The 23,583-nt window shown below is 36.6% G+C and overlaps 4 protein-coding genes across 9 annotated transcripts; 2 read left to right on the forward strand and 2 right to left on the reverse strand.

The window, feature by feature from the left end:
* Nucleotides 1–8,729: 8,729 nt before the first annotated feature.
* On the reverse strand, nt 8,730–11,318 carry LOC108327896 (pentatricopeptide repeat-containing protein At3g46790, chloroplastic). Of its 3 annotated transcripts, none has more exons than XM_017561628.2 (2): nt 11,159–11,318; nt 8,730–10,867 (listed from the first exon to the last, which is right to left on the reverse strand). In XM_017561628.2, the coding sequence occupies exon 2, from the start codon at nt 10,815–10,817 to the stop codon at nt 8,841–8,843; it is 1,977 nt and encodes a 658-aa protein (XP_017417117.1). In that variant the 5' UTR covers nt 10,818–10,867; nt 11,159–11,318; the 3' UTR covers nt 8,730–8,840. The 3 variants fall into 3 exon arrangements, with proteins under 3 accessions (XP_017417117.1, XP_017417113.1, XP_017417114.1); XM_017561624.2 differs by having other exon boundaries at nt 8,730–10,914; nt 11,159–11,317; XM_017561625.2 differs by lacking the exon at nt 11,159–11,318 and adding an exon at nt 11,036–11,149 and having other exon boundaries at nt 8,730–10,914.
* A 1,451-nt stretch (nt 11,319–12,769) lies between these two features.
* Nucleotides 12,770–14,625, forward strand: LOC108328724 (F-box/kelch-repeat protein At3g23880). The gene is made up of 2 exons (XM_017562619.2): nt 12,770–13,981; nt 14,403–14,625. The coding sequence occupies exon 1, from the start codon at nt 12,851–12,853 to the stop codon at nt 13,961–13,963; it is 1,113 nt and encodes a 370-aa protein (XP_017418108.1). The 5' UTR covers nt 12,770–12,850; the 3' UTR covers nt 13,964–13,981; nt 14,403–14,625.
* A 1,098-nt stretch (nt 14,626–15,723) lies between these two features.
* Nucleotides 15,724–20,300, forward strand: LOC108329205 (UDP-glycosyltransferase 73C11). 4 transcript variants are annotated; one of them, XM_052873373.1, is made up of 3 exons: nt 15,724–15,897; nt 16,630–19,757; nt 20,004–20,300. In XM_052873373.1, exons 2-3 carry the CDS (start codon nt 18,573–18,575, stop codon nt 20,031–20,033), a joined length of 1,215 nt encoding a protein of 404 aa, XP_052729333.1. In that variant the 5' UTR covers nt 15,724–15,897; nt 16,630–18,572; the 3' UTR covers nt 20,034–20,300. The 4 variants fall into 4 exon arrangements, with proteins under 4 accessions (XP_052729333.1, XP_017418797.1, XP_052729332.1 ...); XM_017563308.2 differs by lacking the exon at nt 20,004–20,300 and having other exon boundaries at nt 15,728–15,897; nt 16,630–18,319; XM_052873372.1 differs by lacking the exon at nt 20,004–20,300 and having other exon boundaries at nt 15,732–15,878; nt 16,630–18,319.
* A 306-nt stretch (nt 20,301–20,606) lies between these two features.
* On the reverse strand, nt 20,607–22,086 carry LOC108329207 (uncharacterized). The gene is made up of 2 exons (XM_017563311.2): nt 21,778–22,086; nt 20,607–21,653 (listed from the first exon to the last, which is right to left on the reverse strand). The coding sequence occupies exons 1-2, from the start codon at nt 21,938–21,940 to the stop codon at nt 20,815–20,817; spliced, it is 1,002 nt and encodes a 333-aa protein (XP_017418800.1). The 5' UTR covers nt 21,941–22,086; the 3' UTR covers nt 20,607–20,814.
* Between the last annotated feature and the right edge of the window lie 1,497 nt (nt 22,087–23,583).

Here is a 23,583-nt window from a genome sequence, read left to right on the forward strand (position 1 = left end):
CCCTTAGCCAATTCGCATTTTTTTCTTACAATTTACCAAATTTCTTTTGTAATTTCCTTTGGTTTCTTTGGTTGTAAGTTCCAAATCCAAGCAAGTGAGGTGCTAGAGTTCACAAGTGCTCTTCCCTCATTTGTAACTAGACTCAAAGAAGTTTCACAACCTAAAATTGAGTAGTCGGTAAGTGTGTCTTAGATCCAAAGTCTAAGCCTCACCTAGGAGACCTCACTTTAATTGTTTTTCCAAATCTCGCCTAGATAGCATATATCTTGTGCGAATAGGAAGCTCTCTTAGGGGTCCGAATTTAGAGTTAGGTTGTGTTTATTCTTTGCTTTGTGTTTTCTTTGTTGTCTTTAAGACTTAAGTGGATTTAAGAGTGATTTTGATTTAAGGACTCTAGTAAGTAACTAGAAGCATATTTGGCAAGGATAAGTCTTGGTACTTAAGCATTCCTAGTGAATCACCTCCCTTACCTGGAATATTGCTTTTAAGTGAAAAGCTCTAGTCTTTACTTCAAGAATAACATTTAAGTCCATCATAATGTCTAGAAGGCATTCTCCTAGGATTAGTGATAGTGAAAAAGAACATTTTTCTCTTCAAACTTTAGTTAATGAATTCAAGGAAATAAGAAGAGAAATGAATGAAGAAAAAGTCAATAGAGAGCTTCAAAATGCTGTTATTCAAGATGAGTTGAGAATGATAAGGAAAAGTAAGTCTAGGGGAAGTCAGAGTGAAAACTCTCAAGAGGGAGGGATGTCTATGAGTCTGGGTGATTATTACCCTCATCAACCTTCTACTTCTAGAAGGCATAGGAGAAATTCACATGCACCTCCACCCCCTAAAGAAGTCAATGTTGTGTTGCCTCACTTCCATGGGAAGGACAATGTAGAGGCTTATCTTGATTGGGAGATGAAGGTAGAACAATTGTTTGAATGCCACCAAGTGAGTGAAGAGAGGAAGGTATCTCTAGCTACCCTAAGCTTTCAAGGGTATGCAATGTACTGGTGGACTGCTTTAGTCAAAGAGAGGCTTAGACATCAAGCCCCTCCCATCCACTATTGGAATGATCTCAAGTCTGCCCTTAGGAGGAGACACATTCCCTCCTACTACAATAGGGAACTCATGGATAAACTCCAAAGGTTACAACAAAGGTCTATGACAGTTGAGGAATATAGACAAAAGATGGAGTTGTATATGATGAGGGCAGGCATAGTGGAGGGTCCAGAAATTACTTTAGCTAGATTTTTAAGTGGGCTCAATTTTGACATAAGAGATAGGGTTGAACTTCTACCTTATAGAGATTTGAATGATCTTGTTCAAATGTGTATAAAGGTAGAACAACAAAACTTGAGAAAATCTTCTTCTAAAAGAATTCAAGTTCAACCTACTTTTGAAAAGAAAATTTTTAAAGAAAAAGAGCCATTTAAACCTCTAGCCAAAATAGAAGAGAGACCCAAGAAAGAGACACCCTCACACACAAGAACAAGTGAAATCAAATGCTTCAAATGTCTAGGAAGGGGTCATGTAGCTACTCAATGTCCTACAAAAAGAAACATTATTTTGAAAGGCAAGGACATTTATAGTAGTGAAAGTGACACCCCAACTAGTACAAGTGAGAGTGAGGAAGAAGAGAGGGAATATGAAATATATGCTGATGATGGGCAACTTATCATGGTGAGAAGGATACTTAGCAACCAACCAAGTCTTGAACACATATCACAAAGAGAGAACATCTTTCACACAAGATGTAAAATTCAAGAAAATCATTGTTCTCTCATTGTTGATAGTGGGTCTTGTTGCAATTGTTGTAGCACAAGGTTGGTTGAGAAGTTGAAACTTGATATTATACCCCATCCAAAACCTTATAAACTTCATTGGCTAAATGAAGATGGGGATATAATAGTCAAGAATCAAGTGAAGTTGGCATTTTCCATTGGGAACTTCAAAGATGAAGTTTTATGTGATATAGTTCCCATGGAAGCATGTCATGTGTTATTGGGGAGACCATGGCAATTTGATCATCAAACTATCCATCATGGTCTAACCAATACCATCACTATCCATCAAAAGGACAAGAAGTTTGTGCTTCATCCTTTGACTCCTACCCAAGTGGCTAAGGATCAAGCACAAATGAAGTCTTTAAGAAAGCAAGAACATGCTCAAAAGAAAAAGTCAAAAAGAAAGGAGGGTATAGAAACAAGTGTGCCACCTAAGGTCACTCAACATGAAGTCCTTTTAAACAAAAAGACTTTAATCAATACACTTCAAGTTGAGCAACCTTCATATCTTCTTCTTTGTCAAGGGACACTTACATGCACATCTAGTGATTCAAAGATTTCAACTCTTTCTCCATCCATTCAAAAACTTTTGAAAGAATTTGATGATCTATTCCCACAAGAAATTCCTAAAGGGCTTCCACCCATAAGAGGAATTGAACATCAAATTGATTTCATTCCAGGGGCAGTTCTTCCTAATAGGCCAGCCTATAGGACAAACCCCCAAGAAACTAAGGAGATTGAGACACAAGTCCAAGAGTTGCTAGATAAAGGCTTAGTTCAAAAGAGTCTAAGTCCATGTGTTGTACCAGTGTTGCTTGTTCCAAAAAAAGATGGGAAGTGGCGCATGTGTTGTGATTGTAGAGCTATCAACAACATCACAATCAAGTATAGACATCCCATTCCTAGGCTTGATGATATGTTGGATGAATTGCATGGAGCACAAATATTTTCAAAGGTAGATTTAAAAAGTGGCTATCACCAAATAAGAATTAAAGAAGGTGATGAATGGAAAACTGCCTTTAAGACCAAGTTTGGATTATATGAATGGCTAGTTATGCCTTTTGGTCTTACAAATGCTCCAAGCACATTCATGAGACTTATGAATCATGTCCTTAGGGATTGCATTGGGAAGTTTGTAGTTGTCTACTTTGATGATATATTGGTATATAGTCAAAATTTGCAAACTCATGAAAATCATTTGAGAGTTGTTTTAACAATTCTTATAACACACAAATTGTTTGCAAACTTTGACAAGTGTACTTTTTGTGTTGATAGTGTCATATTTCTTGGCTTTGTGGTCACAAAAAATGGGGTTCATGTGGACCCAGAAAAAATAAAGGCCATCCAAGATTGGCCTCCTCCAAAGAATGTAGGAGAAGTAAGGAGCTTCCATGGATTGGCAAGCTTTTATAGAAGATTTGTTCCTAACTTCTCTAGTCTTGCTTCACCCGTCAATAAGTTGGTGAAAAAAGATGTTACATTCCATTGGGGGGATAAACAACAAAAAGCTTTTGAGCTATTCAAAGAGAAGCTCACACAAGCACCCATTCTAGCTTTGCCAAAATTTTCCAAAACTTTTGAGCTAGAATGTGATGCTTCAGGATTTGGCATAGGTGCAGTATTATTACAAGAAGGACACCCAATTGCATACTTTAGTGAAAAACTTCATGGTGCCTCTTGTAATTACCCCACCTATGACAAAGAACTCTATGCACTTGTGAGGGCTCTTCAAACTTGGGAACATTACCTTGTTGCCAAGGAGTTTATCATTCATAGTGTTCATGAATCACTTAAGTATTTGAAGAGTCAACACAAGTTACAAAAGAGGCATGCTAAGTGGTTGGAATTCATTGAACAATTCACTTATGTTATTAAATACAAGAAAGGAAAATCCAATGTGGTGGCTGATGCTTTGTCAAGAAAAATTAATCTATTAGCCACATTGGGAGCTCAAATTCTTGGATTTAATAACATTCTTGAATTATATTCACAAGATCTTGATTTTGCTCATATCTATGAGGAATGTCTCACTAAACCTCAAGGAGGATTCTATGTGAAAGAGGGGTATCTTTTTAAAGAAGGAAAAATTTGCATTCCTCAAGGTTCACATAGAAAACTCCTTGTTAAAGAGACACATGAGGGAGGATTAATGGGGCATTTTGGGGTAGAAAAGACCCTTGGCATGTTGAAAGAAAAATTCTTTTGGCCTCACATGAGAAGGGATGTTCAAAGGCATTGCTTTAAGTGTATAACTTGTTTAGAAGCTAAATCTAAATCAATGCCTCATGGACTTTATACTCCTTTGAATGTTGCTTCCACCCCTTGGGAAGAGATAAGTATGGATTTTGTGTTAGGTCTTCCCAAAACTTCTAGGGGTTTTGATTCTATATTCGTGGTGGTAGATAGGTTTAGCAAAATGGCTCATTTTATACCTTGCCACAAAGTAGATGATGCAAGCAACATTGCAAAGTTATTCTTTAGAGATGTGGTTAAACTTCATGGTCTACCTAAGGTAATAGTTTCGGATAGAGATACAAAATTTCTTAGTCACTTTTGGAGGACCTTATGGTCTAGATTAGGGACTAAGTTATCTTTTTCTACTACTTGCCATCCTCAAACAGATGGTCAAACTGAGGTAGTAAATAGATCTCTTTCCACTTTACTAAGGATAGTTCTAAAAGGTAATCACAAATCTTGGGATGAGTATCTTCCTCATGTTGAGTTTGCCTACAATAGAGTAGTTCATGGAACTAAATTGTCTCCTTTTGAAGTTGTTTATGGTTTTAATCCTTTGACACCCATGGATTTAATACCCCTTCCAAATGCTATTGATTTCATTCATCAAGATGGGGTATCTAAATCTAAGTTTATCAAAGAATTACATCACAAGGTTAAAAATCAAATTCAACAACAAAATGAGAAATATGCCAAGCAACACAACAAGGGCAAGAAAGAGTTAATCTTCAATGAAGGTGATCTAGTTTGGGTTCATCTTAGAAAGGAAAGATTTCCTCAACTAAGAAAATCCAAACTCAATCCTAGAGGAGATGGACCTTTTAGAGTGATAAGGAGGATAAATAACAATGCATATCAAATTGATCTTCCCCCTGAATATGGTGTTCATGCTACCTTCAATGTATCTGACCTTAAACCTTTTGCAGGTTATGCAAGTGACGATGAAGACCCTATGGATTTGAGGACAAATCCTTCTCAAGAGGGAGGGGATGATACAAGAAGGCCTAGCACCATTGGACCTATCACAAGAGGGATGATCAAGAAGCTACAAGATGAGTACTCTCCCAAAGGCCAAACCCTCTTTGTTATCTTTGGATGGAAGATTGGAGACCTAGAAGATGCTTTTAAGATGCCAAAACATGGAGAAGGGTAAAAGTGGACTTTGGCACATGAGGGGGGTGGGGGGGGGGGGGGGGGGGGGGGGGGGGGGGGGTGTGCGCATAGTAGCCTAAAGGGTAGTATTAGATTATTTCAAATCCTTATGCGCATATGTAATAAGCCACGTGAATAATATGGCTTCTAGAAAAACCATCACATTTTGCACATGTGGGTAAGGTGGCACTTGATCCGTATTTTGTGGATCTCCTTACCCCACATACATTGCATTGCATGGAGTTGAGAGTTAGCTATATAAGCTACTAAGATAAGCATGTATTTCACTTTTGGAAATATATAGAAGATGAATTCTGCACTTTGCAATTTTCTCTCATCCGAAAGTCATCTCTACTTGCTTGCTTTTCCATTGTTATCTTCTTCCATTGTGGAAGCCGCTTGAGATAGTCTACCATTCCCTCAAGCAAACTTCCATTTCACCTCACCATAATCACTTCAATCCGCTGCATACATTTCACTCAGTCCAGCCAAAACAGAGAGCCTTCTCGGCTACAACTGATCCAGCACTGCACCAAGATTTTCTTGATTGTTCCATTGATTCTTCAGTTGCAGCAGAGCTGGTTGCTTCCTCCAGTCTCACGGATCTGCTCCTATGCATCCTCCTTGATGCATCATCTGTTGGGCTAGGTCGTTGTGGACAAGATCTTTTGTTGTGTCCCATTTCTTTACAGAGAGCACATGTTTTTTTGCTCCCACCCTTTCTTAATTCACTGTCATTCTTCTTCAACTCCCAAGCCTGTAGTCTTCATTTTTTCTTATTGGGCCTTCCTGGCATTGCCCTTTTCTTTGGGGGTAATACATCTGGATATGTTGTAATCTCCCACATGTGTTGACCATTGATAGGATAAATGATGGTGTTGTAGGTCTCTTCATAAGTAGACTTCCTAAACCAATGTCCAATGTAGTCTTCCGCATTTAATCATCATTATGATTTTCAACCTTTATTTGGACTGTTGAACCTGGATTTCTTTACAGAAGCTCATGACCATAATCATGGAGTCTTCTGAATTGTTCTTTGAATGACCCCTCAACATTATATTTTGCCATGGATCTTGCCATAAAAGCCATATTTCTAGAGATTCCTACATTCCATTTCCTACTGAGTTTGTCCCTAATGTCCATGACCTTAATATTAGGGTTCTCTTTGACAATTTTTCCATCCTTTGACTCAACCATTTGGTAGTTATCAACTTCACATTGAAATCTCTACTACAGCTGTGATCATCAATCACTTTTCTTAACTGCCATGACTTGCCACCACACATATAAGCACAATAAGCATACCATTTGTATTTCCCATTGCCCCCCAAACATTTTACAGTAACCCTCTTCTTGTCATTCTTAATGAATTTTAAATTTCTACCAGTACTTAGTGCATTTGTCATAATTGCATTAGTGAATTCCTTTTTCTCAGTGAAATAGGTTCCTACTTCCCATTTATATTCCCCCAAACTTTTAGGCATAGTAAATGTGGGGAACAAAGTTTTGGGAATGGAATAATCATCGTTCTCACTATCTGGACCACTATCGAACTCATCTGACACCCACTCAATGTCAGACAAGCCACAAACATCATGCATGGAATCATTATCAGTTGTCCTTAAACATTCACCTACTGGACTGCAAGGTTGTCCTTTAGAAGTCCCAATGTCACACTCAACCTTGACATCAACTAGACTTTCTTCTCTAACAGAGTCATCTACATTTTCATATTCACCATCATCTACATCCTCATCCTCATCATCAGCATCATCTCCAGCATCATGTCCACCATCATCATCACCTTCATGTCCACCCTCTTCCTCATCCTCATCTTTTTGTACATCATGTAGCTCAAAATCATGTACATCAGCCTCCTCTACATCATGTACTTCTTCCTCCTCTACATCATACTTCTTCCTCCTCTACATCAGGCTGAACCTCACCCTCACCCTCCTCCATTTGTCTACCAACTTGTTCACTATCACCATGACCCTGAACCTCCTCCATTTGTGTTCCAACTTCAGGTTGAACCTCACCCTCACCATCCTCCATTTCTCTACCAACTTCACCATCACCCTTACCCTCCTCCACTTGTCTTACAACATGAACTTCATCATTAACATCACCATCAACCCAATCAATATTTTCTATTATGTCTGGTTCCATGGTATTATGAACCACGTACAAAGGAACTTCATCATTTAACCTTGCAATATTCAGTATATGCATGGCACCCCTATCATCAATCAATGATTCTAACCTATCTGGCACTACTGACTGACCTCCTAAACTGTACCAAAGTTCTTTTATGTCTATATGACCTAATTTCACTGAAGCTAATATTCCAAAATAGCTCCACAGGTTTGGATCACAAGACCATTATGTTATCTCTCCATCAAATTTTAAATTTCCATTATCTTGTGTAACAAAATGGCCAGTACGGTGGACCACAACTTTATTACGTTCATCAGCCATGCTATTTTATGTATGAAGCACAAGATTTAAAGACCTGTATGTTATGGGGGGAAAATTATTATTACACTCCCTACTCACTAAGGAAACACTCACACATAAAGGGGATAGAGGAACAAACTAACATTCCCACTAAGGAAACACTCACACAGACAAGAGGACCACTACTTTTATGCAATTTCAAAAATAAAATTTTGGGACCACAATGTCTACAGTGTAGTAGACATTTAGATGCAAAATCGGGCCCCATCATACAATAAGATACCAAATTCGGGACCCATCACAGAACAACAAAGCAAGAAGATAACACACACATGTTATAAAGATAGAACAACAAAATCGGAACCACAACGCATAAAGATAGCAATATCAGTACATCCGCGTAAACGAAACAACATAGCAAACTAACCTTAACTGGCGTAAACTTTCACTTCAGTTCGTCCACCTCCACGTGATTGTCTTCGTCTACTTCTTCTTGCGAAATGAAATCCCTAACTCTGACACTCACTCACTCCCCAAGTTAAATCCCTAACTCACCAGATAACAATCCCTAATTCCCTAAGGCAACTTCATTAAAAAAAATCCCTAAATACAAATATTCATGTCAAAAACTATTTTTTTAAATGCAAATTTCCACGTAATTGAATCAGTATAAATGAGCTACTAATGTCTGCATCCACGTCATCACAGTTAGACGGCGTCAGTCCAAAATTAACAGAGTGAGCTTTATTGCTTCAAATTAACAAGTATTTAGATTCAATTGGGACAAAAGAAAAATGAGGACTCAGTTGAGATTCACGAACAAATATGAGACCAAAATACTAATTTAACCAAATATCGGAAGGCACTAAGAGGTCCAATTTCCAAAAGCATGGATAAGAGAATTCCTCAAAATCCAGTACACAGTGATAGAAATAATAGCACTGTTAACAGATGTCATAATTATTTGTATTTACACAATCGCGTAAACTTTCAGGAAAAACTAATTCTTTGACATGGTATAAAAGCTTATATCACAAAATTGTTAGAAATTAAATGGTCGTGTTTTTTAAAATAAAATTATTCCAGCTCATTTAAAAAAGAAAATAAATCTACACCAGAACTGGAACTGATAGTGTTTGAAGCCATAGCATCATTCAATCTCTGCTGCTATTTTAGAAATACTTTCTTGAGCATTGTAACTGCGTGACATACTGCCAAAAACTACCAATAGTCACCACAGGAACAAACTCCATCCCTAAAATGATGGAATCGATTCACGTCTCTTACAAGAATCTCTCTGTTAGCAAATTTTGAAATAAATTTTGTTACAGCATGACAGTCTTCACACAATCTCAAGTTTTTTCTGATCCTTATGGTTTCACCTTTTGCAGTATTAATGAGTCCAAAGGCAACTGCAAGCTTCTCGCTATGTCCCAGTACAATTCTTTCCTTCTCTTCTTCGTCAAGATCATAGAGAACAACATTTGTCTGTGGAACGTAACCCTGCTCCTTCATCTCAGTTGACAACTTAAGTACCAATGCCTGAACCTCTTCAATTTGTGGGTTATGCTCGTCAACGGAGACAAACGAGTATACCTTCCTTTTCACTTCAATCCAGCTGCAACCTGGAAGCTTTTGAAGGCCACGAGCTTCCAGTAGCTTCATCACACTCTTTGCTTCACCCCACATCTTAGCTTCTGCATAAATATCTGCTAAAAGCACATAATTTCCAGCATTCTTAGGCTCCAACTCAAAAAGCATAGTACTTGCTCTCTCCGCAAGTTCAACGTTACAGTGGATCCTACAAGACCCAAGAAGTGAACCCCAAACTGTGGGCCCGGGTTCAAAATGCATATCTTCTATTAGTTTGATTGCTTCATCTAACCTGTTAGCTCGTCCAAGAAGATCCACCACACAAGCATAATGCTCCATACCAGGATGGATCCTGTACTTACTAAGCATGCATTCAAATAAAATCTTTCCTTCCTCAACAAGGCCCGCATGACTGCAAGCACCCAGAACAGTAATGAATGTTATATAACTCGGTGAAATTCCTTGGTGGGTCATGTTTTCAAAAATTTGGATTGCTTTCTTTCCGAAACCATGCATGCCGTAAATAGAAATCAAAGAATTCCAAGAAACAACATCACGATTCTTCATGCTATCAAACACCCTCTGTCCCATCGAAATCTCACCACATCTTCCATACATTGTAATAAGCGCACTAAGAACGGGCAGTATAGAATCAAGACCCCGTCTAAGGATATAACCATGAATCAACTTCCCTTGTTCTAATGCAGCGAGGCCTCCACAAGCTTGAAGTACACTAACCATTGTAACTGAATTTGGAACTGAATCACATGCCTCAAGCATCATTAACTGAAACAGTTCCAGTGCTTTCATAGGCATATCATTCTTCGCAAAACATGCAATCATAGCGCTCCATGAGACAAAGTTCTTGGTAGGCATTGCACAAAACACGGAATTTGCATAAGACACACTGCCAAACTTAGCATACACATCTAACAGAGTTGTCATAACATGAATATTTGCTTCATATCCATGTCGTAGAATATGGGCATGAATCTCCTTGCCCTTCCGGAGAGGGCAGACTGACAGCTCTGAAACAACGCAAGCCTTGAGCACATACGTATACGTGAACCTATCCGATGGGACCCCAGTGCAATTCATCTGAGCATACAAATCTAGCAGCTCCTCACCACGACCCACCATTGCCAGTGCTCGGAAGAGTGCATTCCATACATATATGGTTTTCTCCAGCGTTTCATCAAATACCTTGCGAGCACGATCAATAGACCCGAGCTCATAGTACATATTGATAAGTTTAGTAGCTAAAAACGGGTCTTGGTCAAAACCCCTGTTGGTAAGATGGCGATGAATGTCAAGGCCATCGGAGAGCGAGTTCTGCTGGGCACATGAATAGATTAAATGCTCAAAAGTTTGCTGAGTTGGATTAGGCTCAAAGCACAGGAGATTAATAGCCTGCTTAAGGTTCCCTCCTTTGCATAATGACTGTATCAATTGGTTGTTGTTGCTCTTTATGTCTTTGATGGGGTTTGTTGAAGGGTTCAATGAAGCAAAAGTGACAGGCAGTCTTGAATACACGCGGGAAGTGCAACATAGGTGGCTTTGAGATGGAGTATGTCTGATAATTTGGGGAATCTGAAGCACCCACATCAGACAATATTTTGATGCAACTCTCCTCCCAAAAGGCTTCGTCAGTGTTTCTGCTATAAAGGAATAACTTCAATGGTTTTCCAAACCAATCTCACATCTGTAAGTAACATTAAGCAAGAAAGACACCATAAACAACTCAAAATTTAAGAAATTTAAGAAATAATGACATAATAAGCTCCGGCACATTTTTTACTTCAAGAACAACAAATAGGATATACCTAGGTTGTCTCTGTTGTACTTCGTAATCCCGTTTCAGTGTTTTATTAAAGATAAATATACACTGCGCTAATAATGCAACCAATAGACATAACCTTATACAATTTCCCCAACAAAAAACATACCAGAGGCGACAGTAGTGAGACAAAAGCTTCAAGTTTTGAGTGAGAGTTGTTAGAGTGGAGTGGTCTATGTTGTTATTTTGAAGGCAGAATTGTTGCAGATACTCACTGGAGCACACTGCATATGAATTCCACGGGTTTATGTAGATATTTCAAAGGGTATTTTCTTTTCTTTTATCAAACAGCATCCCCACGGTGCAATGGGTCGGGTCAGCTCGAATTATTGCTAACGGGTTGATGAAGATTATACAACAGTTCGAATTTTCTTTGCACCTCCACTCATTTCTTCTTCTATTTTAATAATCTCGAAATTACATTTCTTTTTAATAGATTTTAAAATTTATTAATTTTTTTTAAAATCTTCAACAAATTTTAAAATTTATTGAAATTTCTTTTAACGAATTCCAAAATTAAAAAAAAAATTCAATAAATTTTAAACTTCGTTGAAACACAACAAATAAAGTATAAGATTTTTTTAACAAAAAAAATAGTTTTGGAATTTAAAAAAGATGTGAAGGTAAAAAAGAAATGTGTAGAAGTAAAAAGAAAAAACCGTCCAATTACAACTCTCAGACCAGCCTATAATTAAAATTATGTACCCAAAAAAATATGATTAAGATTAGATTATATGATATGGAAATTTAATTTAACTATGTACTATTAAACAAGTTTAAACAAAGTGTAAGATTTTGGTCGTATTAATAAATAAATTGTAAGTTTAATTAAATTTTACAAAATTAATTATTTTTAATTGATATGTATTAAGTATTCAAATGATAATGATTCTATCTGAAAAATAAATTAATTTCAATTTTATAAAATTAACTTATTATTTTAAATTTATTTTATGTCTGATATGTGAAGCGAGATCACTTTAATTGTTTTCTCCCTTTCTCAATTGCGTGTATATGTTTTGTAGATTGTTGTTTTTCTACACTTTCACACGGTTTTCAAATCCAAACACCACTTACATTTTATTACTTCGCAGTATGTAGCTGCCTATTTTTTCTGGAAAAAACAGTTATAATGGTTTTATAAGTTAATGTGTTGTCGCTCTTTTTCGTTTGAAGATTAGGAGATGTGGCTTATCTTTATCACCTCAATAATAATGTAAAGACTAAAAAATTAATTATGGGAAGAAAAGTTATACATTGAACAAAAATTTATACATTTTTTATTATTGAATAAATATGTTTTTAGTTTTCTAATTTTAAAATAAATTTGAAATTTAACAATGAAACATTAATACAAAGAAAGTTGGTAGGTGTTGATTTTTTTAAACATGTTGATAGGTGTTAGATTTTCTAACTTGAACTTTTATCCAGTGATGTATACTTATGAAGAAATTAGCATCTTCACTTTCTGCTTTAAAGATTCCTTGCTTATATATAATAGATGACGCACTGGATAGATGAACCACTTCACAAAAACACAACTTCAAACTGACAGAATTTTAAAGATGAAATATTTTTTTAAAAAAAGAAGTGAACAAGTGGCAATATAATAGTCAAATACCAGCTTTTAGAGCTTTCCAATTTCCATGCATTGTTTAATTGTTTATTTGAACCGGGAAAAGAGAGTAGAAGCTGTGATTCTGAAAATGGATGCCATGTTATAATAAACAGACAGAAACAAAAACAAGTGAATCAGTCAAGCTCACTGTTTTCTATCTGTTGTGTGTATGAAAGAAAGAGCATGGAAAACCACAGTCTCCCTCTGGAGTTGACAAGAGAAATTCTTCTGAGATTGCCAGCGAGATCTGTGTTGCGTTTTAAGTGCGTGTGCAAATCATGGTATTCTCTCATTTCCACTCCTCAATTTGGTATTTCCCATTATGACTTAGCTGCTTCACCCTCTCATAGACTTCTTATCAAATCGAAGGATTTTCATGTTCAATCCATTGATATAGACGCACGCCTTTTCAAGCAATCCATTGCGTTGCATTTTCTTTGCCTCCCTCCACCACCCTTACGCCCCAGTGATGATTTTCGTTACAAATATGGGCTTCTGGGTTCATGCAGAGGACTGGTACTTTTGTACTACCAGGGAGATCTCATTCTTTGGAACCCAACAATAGGTGTTCATAAACGATTCCCAAACTTTGAATGTGACTTAGCCGATGAAATTCTGCATGCTTTTGTGTATGATACATCGACAACTAACTACTGTTTGATTCTTATTGGAACGGACGAGTCTCAAAGTGATGAGCGCAGAGCTGAAATCCTGATTTTCTCTTTTAAAACTGCTTTGTATGTTCCATTTAAGAGCTTTTATTTTCCATTCAAGTGTATGGGAGACAAATTCAGCGCTGGGGTATTGTTCGGTGGAGCTGTTCATTGGTTGGTTTTCACACAGGATGAAGATCTCCCTGTGATTATTGCCTTTGATATGATACACAACAGGTTATCAGAAATTCCTCTCTTTGACCATTTCACTACACAAAGATACAGACTTTATAGTTTTGGGGTAATGGGAGAATGTCTCAGTGTGTGTTGCTCTGTCAGAGGCCGTACGAGTGCAGAAATATGGATGATGAAAGAATATAAAGTGCAGTCATCTTGGACTATGTGTGTGGTCGTACCCTTTTATAAATTTCTCAACGACCGTTTTTGCCCCATTTGCACCACTAAGGATGGTGAAATTTTTGGATCAAACATTGGAGGAAGATTAGAGAAACGTAATCATAAAGGAGAGCTGCTTGAGTTTCTCAATTTTGGTGGAGGTGGAGAGTTGTTCTGTTTCAATCTACAGTCTGCTGTGTATAGAGAGAGTCTACTGTCTCCAAATAATGAAGATGAGCAGCAGTAACAGACAAGAAAATTCAAGGTATGCACTGTTCTCCAATTCCTTTCCCCATTATACTCTTTCTTTTCATCTTGGTTATGGAATATCAAACTCTATAATGTATGCTGTGTGGCAAATGATTTTTTCTCTTATTTTCCACCATCTCTAATCTCCATCCTAGCTGATGATAAGTGTTTTACTGATTTTTAAATTAAATGAGACCTGATACTTGGGAAGATGAGGTTTGATGGTGGTGGATTCAATGAACTTTGCTTAGATAAATATTTGATGCCTTCTTACTCATAAGCTTTAATAATCAATCAAATGTAAGAAAAACAACTTTTTTAAGAGTACAGATAATTAGGATTTTGCATGACATTTTACTATATCATTGTTTTTCTACTAAAATCTTAGAGAATATCCAGCTAATATCGTAACATTTACACATTCTTGTTTCCTGCAGGCCATGAAATATACATCTACCTTGAACTGATGACACGGCTAGCAGGAACATAGCACTTAGAAGTGAATCCTTACATATTACATTAAAATCAGTTTTAATGCAGGAATAGTGGTGGTGATTTCAGTAAAGTTGGATTATCACAGACTTTGTAATTTACTTGTGTTTCAGACTATCTTTAGATTATCTTTTTTTGCTCTTAATGCTATGGTGTTTGCAATTTGTTTCTCCTGTGCGCTTTTACATAGTTCTCAGATTCAAGCCAACTTATTTGGTTCTTTCTATACTGTTTTACAAAGTTCACAAACAATCTCCCAGCTCTAATCTCACAAATTAATAACCTCAGAACGTGGAGTTCCCCAACCAACCTTTGTATAAAGCATAGTATGTTATAAAATTATGGTAACGTATACTTTAAACATCTTATTATTATGGTAAGTTTTTCAGTCTGTTTTCCTCCCTGACATTCTCAGAAGAAATTGTATGCTGAAAATTTTGAATTTTTGTTTAAGTTTTGCTCTAAAGGAAACTAAATATGCTCCTTTGCTATCACCATATGTATAACATGATGCAATTTTTTATGACAAGAATTTCCGGATTTTATTTCAAAATCTTCAAGTGTTAGCAAGAGATTTTATGTATTGAATCTGAGGGCACTGAGGTTACAAATTGTAGTAAATAATTTTGGCTACACCGTTTTGAAAAAAATAAATATTTTTTATTGCTGAAGTTTTTTAATATTAGTTTCCTCAAAATTAAATTTTTACTGGTGGATAAAGTAATTTTATTCCATGGAAAGATTTATATTAGATTTTTTATGATAGAAAATTATCTTCTTATTGAATACAACAATAAATATGCGAATGTCACAGTGACGAATTAATAAAAATTTGTCAAAAATATTTTCATTTTTAATAAAAATCAAAATAAGAAGACAATCTAGCAAATTGATGAATTAATCAAAATTTACTACACATATTTAATAAAAATAAAAATTCTATAATAAGAACCATCAAAATTCTTTTTGATTGAATTCAAAATTGATAAATATTTACAAATATATTTGGTACTCTTATAATGTTTAAAAAAACTTACATAAAGTCCAGAGACAATAAACTAAAAAAAAAACGAAACAGAAACCAACATTCCCTCAATAAACTTACAAAATTAAAATAAATTAGAGAAGTTCTAAATGTTTAAAATTTATTTTATAATTGTATTCAAAATCATAATTACAAGAGTTCTTTCACAAAAAATTTCATAATCCTCTATACTTTTTGTTAGCATCTTTTATAAATATTATGAAACAAAAAAGCATCGAATGTACTGTGGAAGTCTCTACTTCAATGTTTTTTTCTGCTTGTTTCCAATTCAATCACGACAGCACCACTGGTCATGTCGTCTCTCCTAAAGAAGAAGTTTTTTTTTTTTTAAATATGATCTAAAGAAGTGATCAGCCTCACAAAGAAGACAGACAAGGTTTGTTACCCACACACAGGTCAGGCTTATCATCTTCTCCATCTTTCTACGAACCCTTCAAATTCCTTATGAAAAATTATCTAAGTGATGTGTTTTTTACTTGCTATTTGTTGCTTAAGGTCTGTTTTTGTGTTTCACATGAGTGAGAGCATTTAGTGCCTCGAATTTGGAAGACAGGCCGATGTTCAGTTAATCCTCACACATACAACCTGATTATAGCTACATCTGATATCAGTTGAAGCTATACTTTTCTTTTTCAGGTGGAATGCAGTGGATTATATATAGATTTCATTTTCAACCACACACACACACATGCTTGACATCTTGTGCTTTAAGCTTGCTTAAAGGGACTAACTTTTCTTATCTGAACCACGCATTTTTCTTTTCTTAGCCAGGCTAAATGTGTTTGAAGTCGGTGTTATCCTTTCCTCACATCAACTTAATTTGTGTTTGTGTCATTAACCTATAATTAAAATTCTAAACTAGCACAATCAAGATGTCAGACAAAACTAGGAGGAACTCCCTTTTCTTATGGATATTGTATTTAACATCAGGAATCCAAGTATAAGTTTAAGTTTCATCTTTACTGTACAAAATCCAAGTTTAAGTTTAAGTTTAGATTGAAAATTGTGTGAATGTTACTAATTACTTAGGAGAACTAAAATGTTAATTATATTGATCCCCATGATTTTATTCATGATTCATATTAATGCGTTAAACAATTAACATGAATTTCCTAATCAACTTTCAGGACATAGAAACCTGCAATGGATTCAACGGCCCTTAGCCACCTACACTTTGTTTTCATCCCCTTAATGGCCCCTGGTCATCTTCTCCCCATGGTAGACATGGCCAAATTGTTGGCCCAACGCCAAGTGAAAGTGAGCATAGTGACCACACCCCTCAATTCCATCCAATTCCAAGCTAGCATAGACAAAGAGATTCAATCTGGCTCACCCATTCAAATTCTAAATGTCCAATTTCCATGTGCGGAAGCTGGTCTACCAGAGGGATGTGAGAGCGTAGACGCTTTGCCTTCAATGGATCTACTAAACAACTTCAACACTGCCTTAGACTTGTTGCAGCAGCCACTACAAGAGCTACTTGAAAAGCAAAAACCCTTGCCAAGCTGCATAATTGCCGACCAACATATCATTTGTGTGTCTGAAGTTGCAAACAAGTTGCATGTTCCAATAATAGTATTTGACGGAACCAGTTGTTTCTTTCTGCTATGCAAATACTATTTACAAAAGGATAAAGTCTATGAAGCTGTGTCAGCTGAAGAGAAATTTCTTATCCCTGGAATTCCCCATAGAATTGAACTGCAAAGATCTCAACTCCCTGGGATGTTCAATCCCGGCACAGACCACGAGTTGAATGCTCGACGCGAGAAAGTATTGGAAGTTGCAGAAAAATCATATGGGATAGTGGTTAATAGTTTCGAAGAGCTGGAAGCAGAATATGTTAAAGAGTATAAAAGATTTTCGGGTCATAAAGTATGGTGTGTTGGCCCTGTGTCGTTGTCCAATAGGGATGATATTGACAAGTCTCTAAGAAGTAGGAGAGACTTAAGTAATGAGAATGAATACATGAAGTGGCTAGATTCATGGTCTCGGAGGTCAGTGATTTATGTCTGCTTTGGTAGCCTAAACCGTGCAACACCAGAGCAGTTGATAGAGCTCGGGATAGGATTGGAAGCGACGAAAAGGCCATTCATTTGGGTGCTTAGAGGTGCATATGGAAGAGAGGAGATGGAGAAATGGCTGGTGGAAGATGGGTTTGAAGAAAGGGTGAAAGGGAGAGGGCTTTTGATCAAGGGTTGGGTGCCACAAGTGTTGATCTTATCACATAGAGCAATAGGAGTGTTCGTGACACATTGTGGATGGAATTCCACACTCGAAGGGATTTGTGCTGGCGTGCCATTGGTAACTTTTCCTCTGTTTGCTGAACAGTTCCTCAATGAGCAACTTGTTGTAGAAGTGCTGAAGATTGGGATGAGTGTGGGAGCTGAATCTGTTGTGCATTTGGGAGAGGAACATAAGTCTCGGATTCAGGTGACTAGGGAAAATATTAAGGGTTCTATTGAGAACGTAATGGGTGAAGGCCAAGAAAAAGAAGAGAGAAGGGAAAGGGCTAGAAAGTATGCAGATATGGCAAGGAAAGCAATAGAACAAGGTGGCTCTTCTCACCGCAACATGTCCCTACTAATTGATCACATTATGCATGTCAAAGGGTTACACCAAGACTAAGACGAAAATGGATTCATCCTTGTTTGTTTTGCTTTGTGTTGTAAGGTGGAATACTTTTGGTAAGTTTGTGTATTAACCATGAAAAAACAACTGAAGATATTTTTCTGGTTTGTTGTGTTGTCCATCTTAATCATGTGTTGGGTGTTTGGTGTTTTAAATATCAAAATCAATGTAATTTTGGACTTATAGCGTACACATCACAGAAAAGCAACAGAGAATCCAAAAGCAACAGAAAACAATGATGTTAGTCTTTAACCACTTTCTGTCTGGGAGTTTTAGAGAGAAAACTTTAGGACATTGGTGAACATATGTATAAAAGAATGTGAAAAAAGATGTAGAGAAAGAAATTGTTGTAAATGATATATGATAGGTATTGTAATAATAAAGCAAGAAGCGGAAAGAAACATAGATTGCATCAGAGAAAAAGCGCCGAGGAAAGCAAGACATGAACAACCACACTCTTCCTCTTCTCCCTCTGGAAGTGATCAGAGAAATTCTTCTGAGATTGCCGGTGAAATCCCTTTTGCGTTTCAAGTGTGTTTCCAAGTCATGGCTTTCTCTCATTTCCGATCCCCAATTTGGCGTTTCCCATTACGACCTAGCTGCCACACCCACCCATCGAATCCTTCTGAGATCAAATGATTTTTATGCTCAATCCATTGACACAAACGCACCGTTTATAGATAACGGAGAGGGTTCGCTGTGTTTGCTTCGTGCTGTGCATCTCCTTCTTCCCCCTCCTTCTCCCCCTCGCATTCCCGATTTTTTTCATTTCGATGATTTTCGCAATCAGCCTCACATTTTGGGTTCTTGCAGAGGGTTTATTCTCTTATACTACGAGAGGAGCGATGATCTCATTATCTGGAATCCCTCAATTGGTGTTCATAAACAATTACCACACTTTCAATATGATAACATAACCCGTCAGTTCCTCTATGGTTTTGGGTATGGCCCATCTAAAGATGACTATTTGATTACCATTATTCCATTATGGTCTTCGTTTTCTGCTGAAATTGAAACCCACGTTTTCTCCTTCAAAACTGCTTCCTGGAACAGTGTTCTTGTCAATGTTCCATATTCAGATCCTGGCAATTGTCTTGCTTTCAGAGCTGGGTCACTCTTCAATGAAACCCTTCATTGGTTGGTTTTGTCCAAGGAGAAAAAGGTTCTTGTCATTCTTGCCTTTGATCTGGTACAGAGGAGTTTTTCAGAGATTTCTCTCTTGGATCATTTATCTACGGAAAAATGTCGAGTTTGTGGTTTGAGGGTAATGGGAGGATGTCTCTCTGTGTGTTACTCGGTCGAAGGCAGTGGAACTACTGAAATATGGGTGATGAAAGAATACGAAGTGCAGTCTTCTTGGACTAAGCTCATTGTTGTACCTACTAGTGACTTTTCCCCGATATGCACCACCAAAGATGGTGGAATTTTTGGATCGGATATGAGAAGTTTAGAGAAGTATAGCGATAAAGGTGAGCTCCTAGAGCATCGTGCATATGGTGTACAAGAAGAGTTGTTCTACTGTCTCAATCTACAGTGTGCTTGGTATAGAGAGAGTTTAATGTCACTTCCCACTGTCATTCCGAATACAAGTGAAGATGACCATCAGCAACTGATAAGAAAAATTAGGGTATGAACTGTTGTTCAATCTCTTTCACCATTGTATTATTGTTCATCTTGCTGGTCATATTTCTTTATTTTTTAAATTAAAATATTAAATGCATGGAAAGATGGTATTTGGTGGTGATGGATTCAATTTATGGATAAAAATAAAATATTTGATGTCTTGATAACCATGTTACTGTTTACTGCAAAATTCTTAAGAGGATGTCCAATTAACATTCTTACATTTACAATAAGCCAATGTTTTCTGCAGGCCGCAAAATTGACAAGAATATATAGTTAGCTCGATGTCACTTCCTTCAATTGGTGACACTACCAGCAGAAAGCAACTTGGAAGAGAATGGCATGTGTATCTATGATATTGAATTATCTTATCCTAGTCCAGAACTAGCGTCCATTTTAGTGGCGATTTCAGTAGAGTTACAGTATGAACAGACTTTAACTATGTCCCAAAGGTGGAGTTAGCAAAAATTTTTTATGGGATTATTTCTTGCAGTTTGTTCCTCCAAGGCTCGTTTAATCTTATATCCAAACCCTAGTTACTTGATTATTTACCTCGATTTACCAACCCCATTACCAGTCTTACTAATTAATGACCCCGTAGCCATACTCGCTTTATATGTTGTTGTTTTCTCACAATAAACTTCTCGGATTTTATTTCAAAGCCATCAAATGTTAGTTAGAGATTTTGTTTATTTAATCAATTGCTACTTTTAGACATCTATTCGTTGTCATTTACGGTAACCTGGCTTCAGATAAGACATCTCACTCTGTTGCTGCAGTATATCATAATCCGAAGTTTCCATCAACAACTCAAGGATTTAAAGAAAATAATAACAATTTGCAAGATAGAATCTCTATAATGACCACATCCTTAAATTTATTGCTAGTAATACATAAACATAGTATCAGTTTTTCGAGCAGTAGTCGATACATGGCCGCAGACCCATCCCCGTGTTAATTTTTGTATTCATATCATGACCATATTACAATTTCCATAAAGAAAGTAAGTTCAGCATGTAGAAGGAGTTATTAGACAATTATGAATGGGTGGTAATATTAAGTTAAGGAGAAGCATTCTTTGAAAAAGTGGAGGATTTGTCAAGGCTGCTAGGTGGAGGGAATAGTGGAGGAAAAGGAAAGGGAAAAGCTGGAGGTGATGAGGATGGAGTTAAGCCTGGTACTGTTGGGAAAGGAAATGGGTTAGGAACAATTGGTGATGTTTCTGGTGGCTGTAATGGGTTAGGATTTAGAGATGGTGGCTGAAATGGGTTGGGTACAGTAGGTGGTGGAAACAATGGGTTAGGAGGAAATGAGAAGGTATTAGGGTCAGCTATTTTCTGATCCAAAGGTTGAACCTTAGGGGACTTATTGGTAATTCTTGGAGGAACTGGTATTGACACTGATATTCCTAAAACGGGTGGCAAAAGAGGGAGTGGTGGCAGTAATGGTGGAAGGTCAGGTAATCCAGGAATGGGAGGAAGGAGACCACCAGGTGTCTTTGGGTCCTGAAGTGGAGGAGGAAATGATGGATCTATTTTAGGAGGGAAGATAGTTTTCACAGAATCAAGGCCTTTCATGTTTTGATTGCTAGGTTTTTGGTTACAAAGATTTGGCTGTTTAAGAGGCTTGAATGAGAAAAAGCCAGCTGAGAATATGTGTAGTCCTTGCTTTCTGGACTTGAGGCGCAGTGAGGAAGAGGTTGCTGCCGAGGCCACAGCACAGTAAGGCTCACTGCTATTTATTAATTTCACAGTGCATCCCTTGATGCTCTTCACATGTTTGCTCACTGAGAAAGGTAACTTTACCTTGAACTCCCCATGCTCATCTGTCTTCGCTTCTTTTTGGAACCTTGGCTTTGTAGTCTCATATCCATCTTTGCATTCTACAGCAACTGATGCACCTGCCATCAAGAGTATAGAAAAACACAAGACAGCAGCATAACATAAAATATAAAAATTTAGAAATTGTCCGTTACTGTTAAAGATATGAAACTGTGGACCTTAACTCAAGCAGTGAAAACGCACCTGAAATGAAGTGGTTGCCCATGGAGAAATCCTGTTGGAAGCACGTATCACAGTAAACAGTGCCAACCACAACAGCAGAGGGAAGCTTCTTGTTATGGCTAGCCTCAGAATGAGTTGTACCAAATGTGAGACTGAGAAATAGTATTACAAGAAACCAAGACATTCTCGGGTTTACTTCTCTTAGAAACTCTTGTCTAAGAGTAAAAGCTATAGTGGGTTATTCTGCTTCCAAGTAAAGGCTATATATTGCACACTATTGAAGTATGTTTATCCCTCTTTCGCTTCCTTCCTTATCTTTTCTTTGTTACCTCTTGCTGTCTTTTACATAGAGAGTCAAATACAATAAATTTTTATAGCCTACAGATGACGAGACTATTTATGTCTATCATGCGGAAGCCAGTCAACTGTCAACTAAAATGCAGTAATTGCAGGCTTGTTTTCCCATCACCAAACAGCTAAAGGAGGTAATGTGGTGGGTGGAAAGGTTATATAAAGAGAAGCTCGTAGCTACTGTTTTATTTAATTGAATGTTTGTTTCTTTATCTGTATGAGAATACAAGAAATGGTATGGTTCTGTCCCTGTTGGTTCACGAGACAGAGAAAGTAGCCACAGAATCTGTGGGCATAATATACAAGACACGACCCTGCTGGATTCACATTGAGAGCTACTATAAACTGTGTTAGCATTACCAGTTTGGATATGAATTCCAAGCTGCAACGTGTGAGCATCTTGTGATGTAGATATGCATGAGTATTTTACTATTATAATAAATGGTCTAGGGAGTTTAATATGATGGGTTATGTTGTTTAGGAGATAAGCATATGATTAAACAGAGACAAAATAACAAATTGTTGCAGAAATGACACTTATTCTCACCTCACAGTTCAAAGCTAAAACAAGAATATTTTCAGTCGAGTATAAACAAAATGGTGTTAGTACATCTTTTTTTTGGACAAAATATTATGATTATTTATGTTCTAGATATGATAAATCAATAGGCATAACTTTACTAAACCTTTGAATTACCTTCCACATATTTGCTGTTAGTTTTAACTTTGGTTGTGTTGTGTCAAAGTTAACATCCATGTACATATGTTTTTTTTTATCAGCAAAGTATATATATATATATATATATATATATATATATATATATATATATATATATATATATATATTGGAACAATTGGGTGCCGCAACCTTTATACAAAAAATATTTACATTGTTTCCTGCTTTAGGTATCCAAAAGCATGATTAAAACCTCTATTTGATATCAAAATATCCCTATCTTATACTCATCTAGTCTATTCTTGATATATACATGAAAACAGATGGGAATACAAAATAGTGAATTAAATCATTAATGTGCAGCATCAGTCTTTATGGTGTTGTTACCATCGCTTCAGATTGTGCATATTAACATATTAAAAACTAGCTCAATTTCAAAAATGAGTGTGGTAAGCTTTAAACAAAGTGAATCTCATTAAAGGTCATTTGATTGTACACTGCAGCAACATATTGATCCAATTTTCATTTGCAGAAATTGAAAAAAAAAAAACTCTAGAATAAATAACCTAAGTCAAGGGTTGGTTTTTTTATCACTCTGTCTTCTATTCAGTTTATTTGATGTTCATGTTATTACAGTCAAAATGAACACATATACTTTGAAAATGTGACATACTGGTCAAAATTTACTAGTATGATAAAATTAATTTTTTTAATATAAATTCGAAAACAGATTCCCAGTAATTGCTCACTTACCCTGTAAACTCTAAATTAAACCATACCAATAAAGAAAAGATTGTTTT

The sequence above is a fragment of the Vigna angularis genome, chromosome 2, assembly GCF_016808095.1.
Source record: "Vigna angularis cultivar LongXiaoDou No.4 chromosome 2, ASM1680809v1, whole genome shotgun sequence".
NCBI classification, from domain to species: Eukaryota; Viridiplantae; Streptophyta; class Magnoliopsida; order Fabales; family Fabaceae; genus Vigna; species Vigna angularis.

Excerpts from the sequence above, each read along its gene's own strand:
- LOC108329207 (XM_017563311.2), bottom strand. The coding sequence starts at position 21,940 with ATGTCTTGGTTTCTTGTAATACTATTTCTCAGTCTCACATTTGGTACA. Across the intron at positions 21,654-21,777 it reads GGGCAACCACTTCATTTCAG|GTGCATCAGTTGCTGTAGAA; the intron begins GTGCGTTTTCAC and ends TCTTGATGGCAG.
- LOC108328724 (XM_017562619.2), top strand. The coding sequence starts at position 12,851 with ATGGAAAACCACAGTCTCCCTCTGGAGTTGACAAGAGAAATTCTTCTG.
- LOC108327896 (XM_017561628.2), bottom strand. The coding sequence starts at position 10,817 with ATGTGGGTGCTTCAGATTCCCCAAATTATCAGACATACTCCATCTCAA.
- LOC108329205 (XM_017563308.2), top strand. The coding sequence starts at position 16,646 with ATGGATTCAACGGCCCTTAGCCACCTACACTTTGTTTTCATCCCCTTA.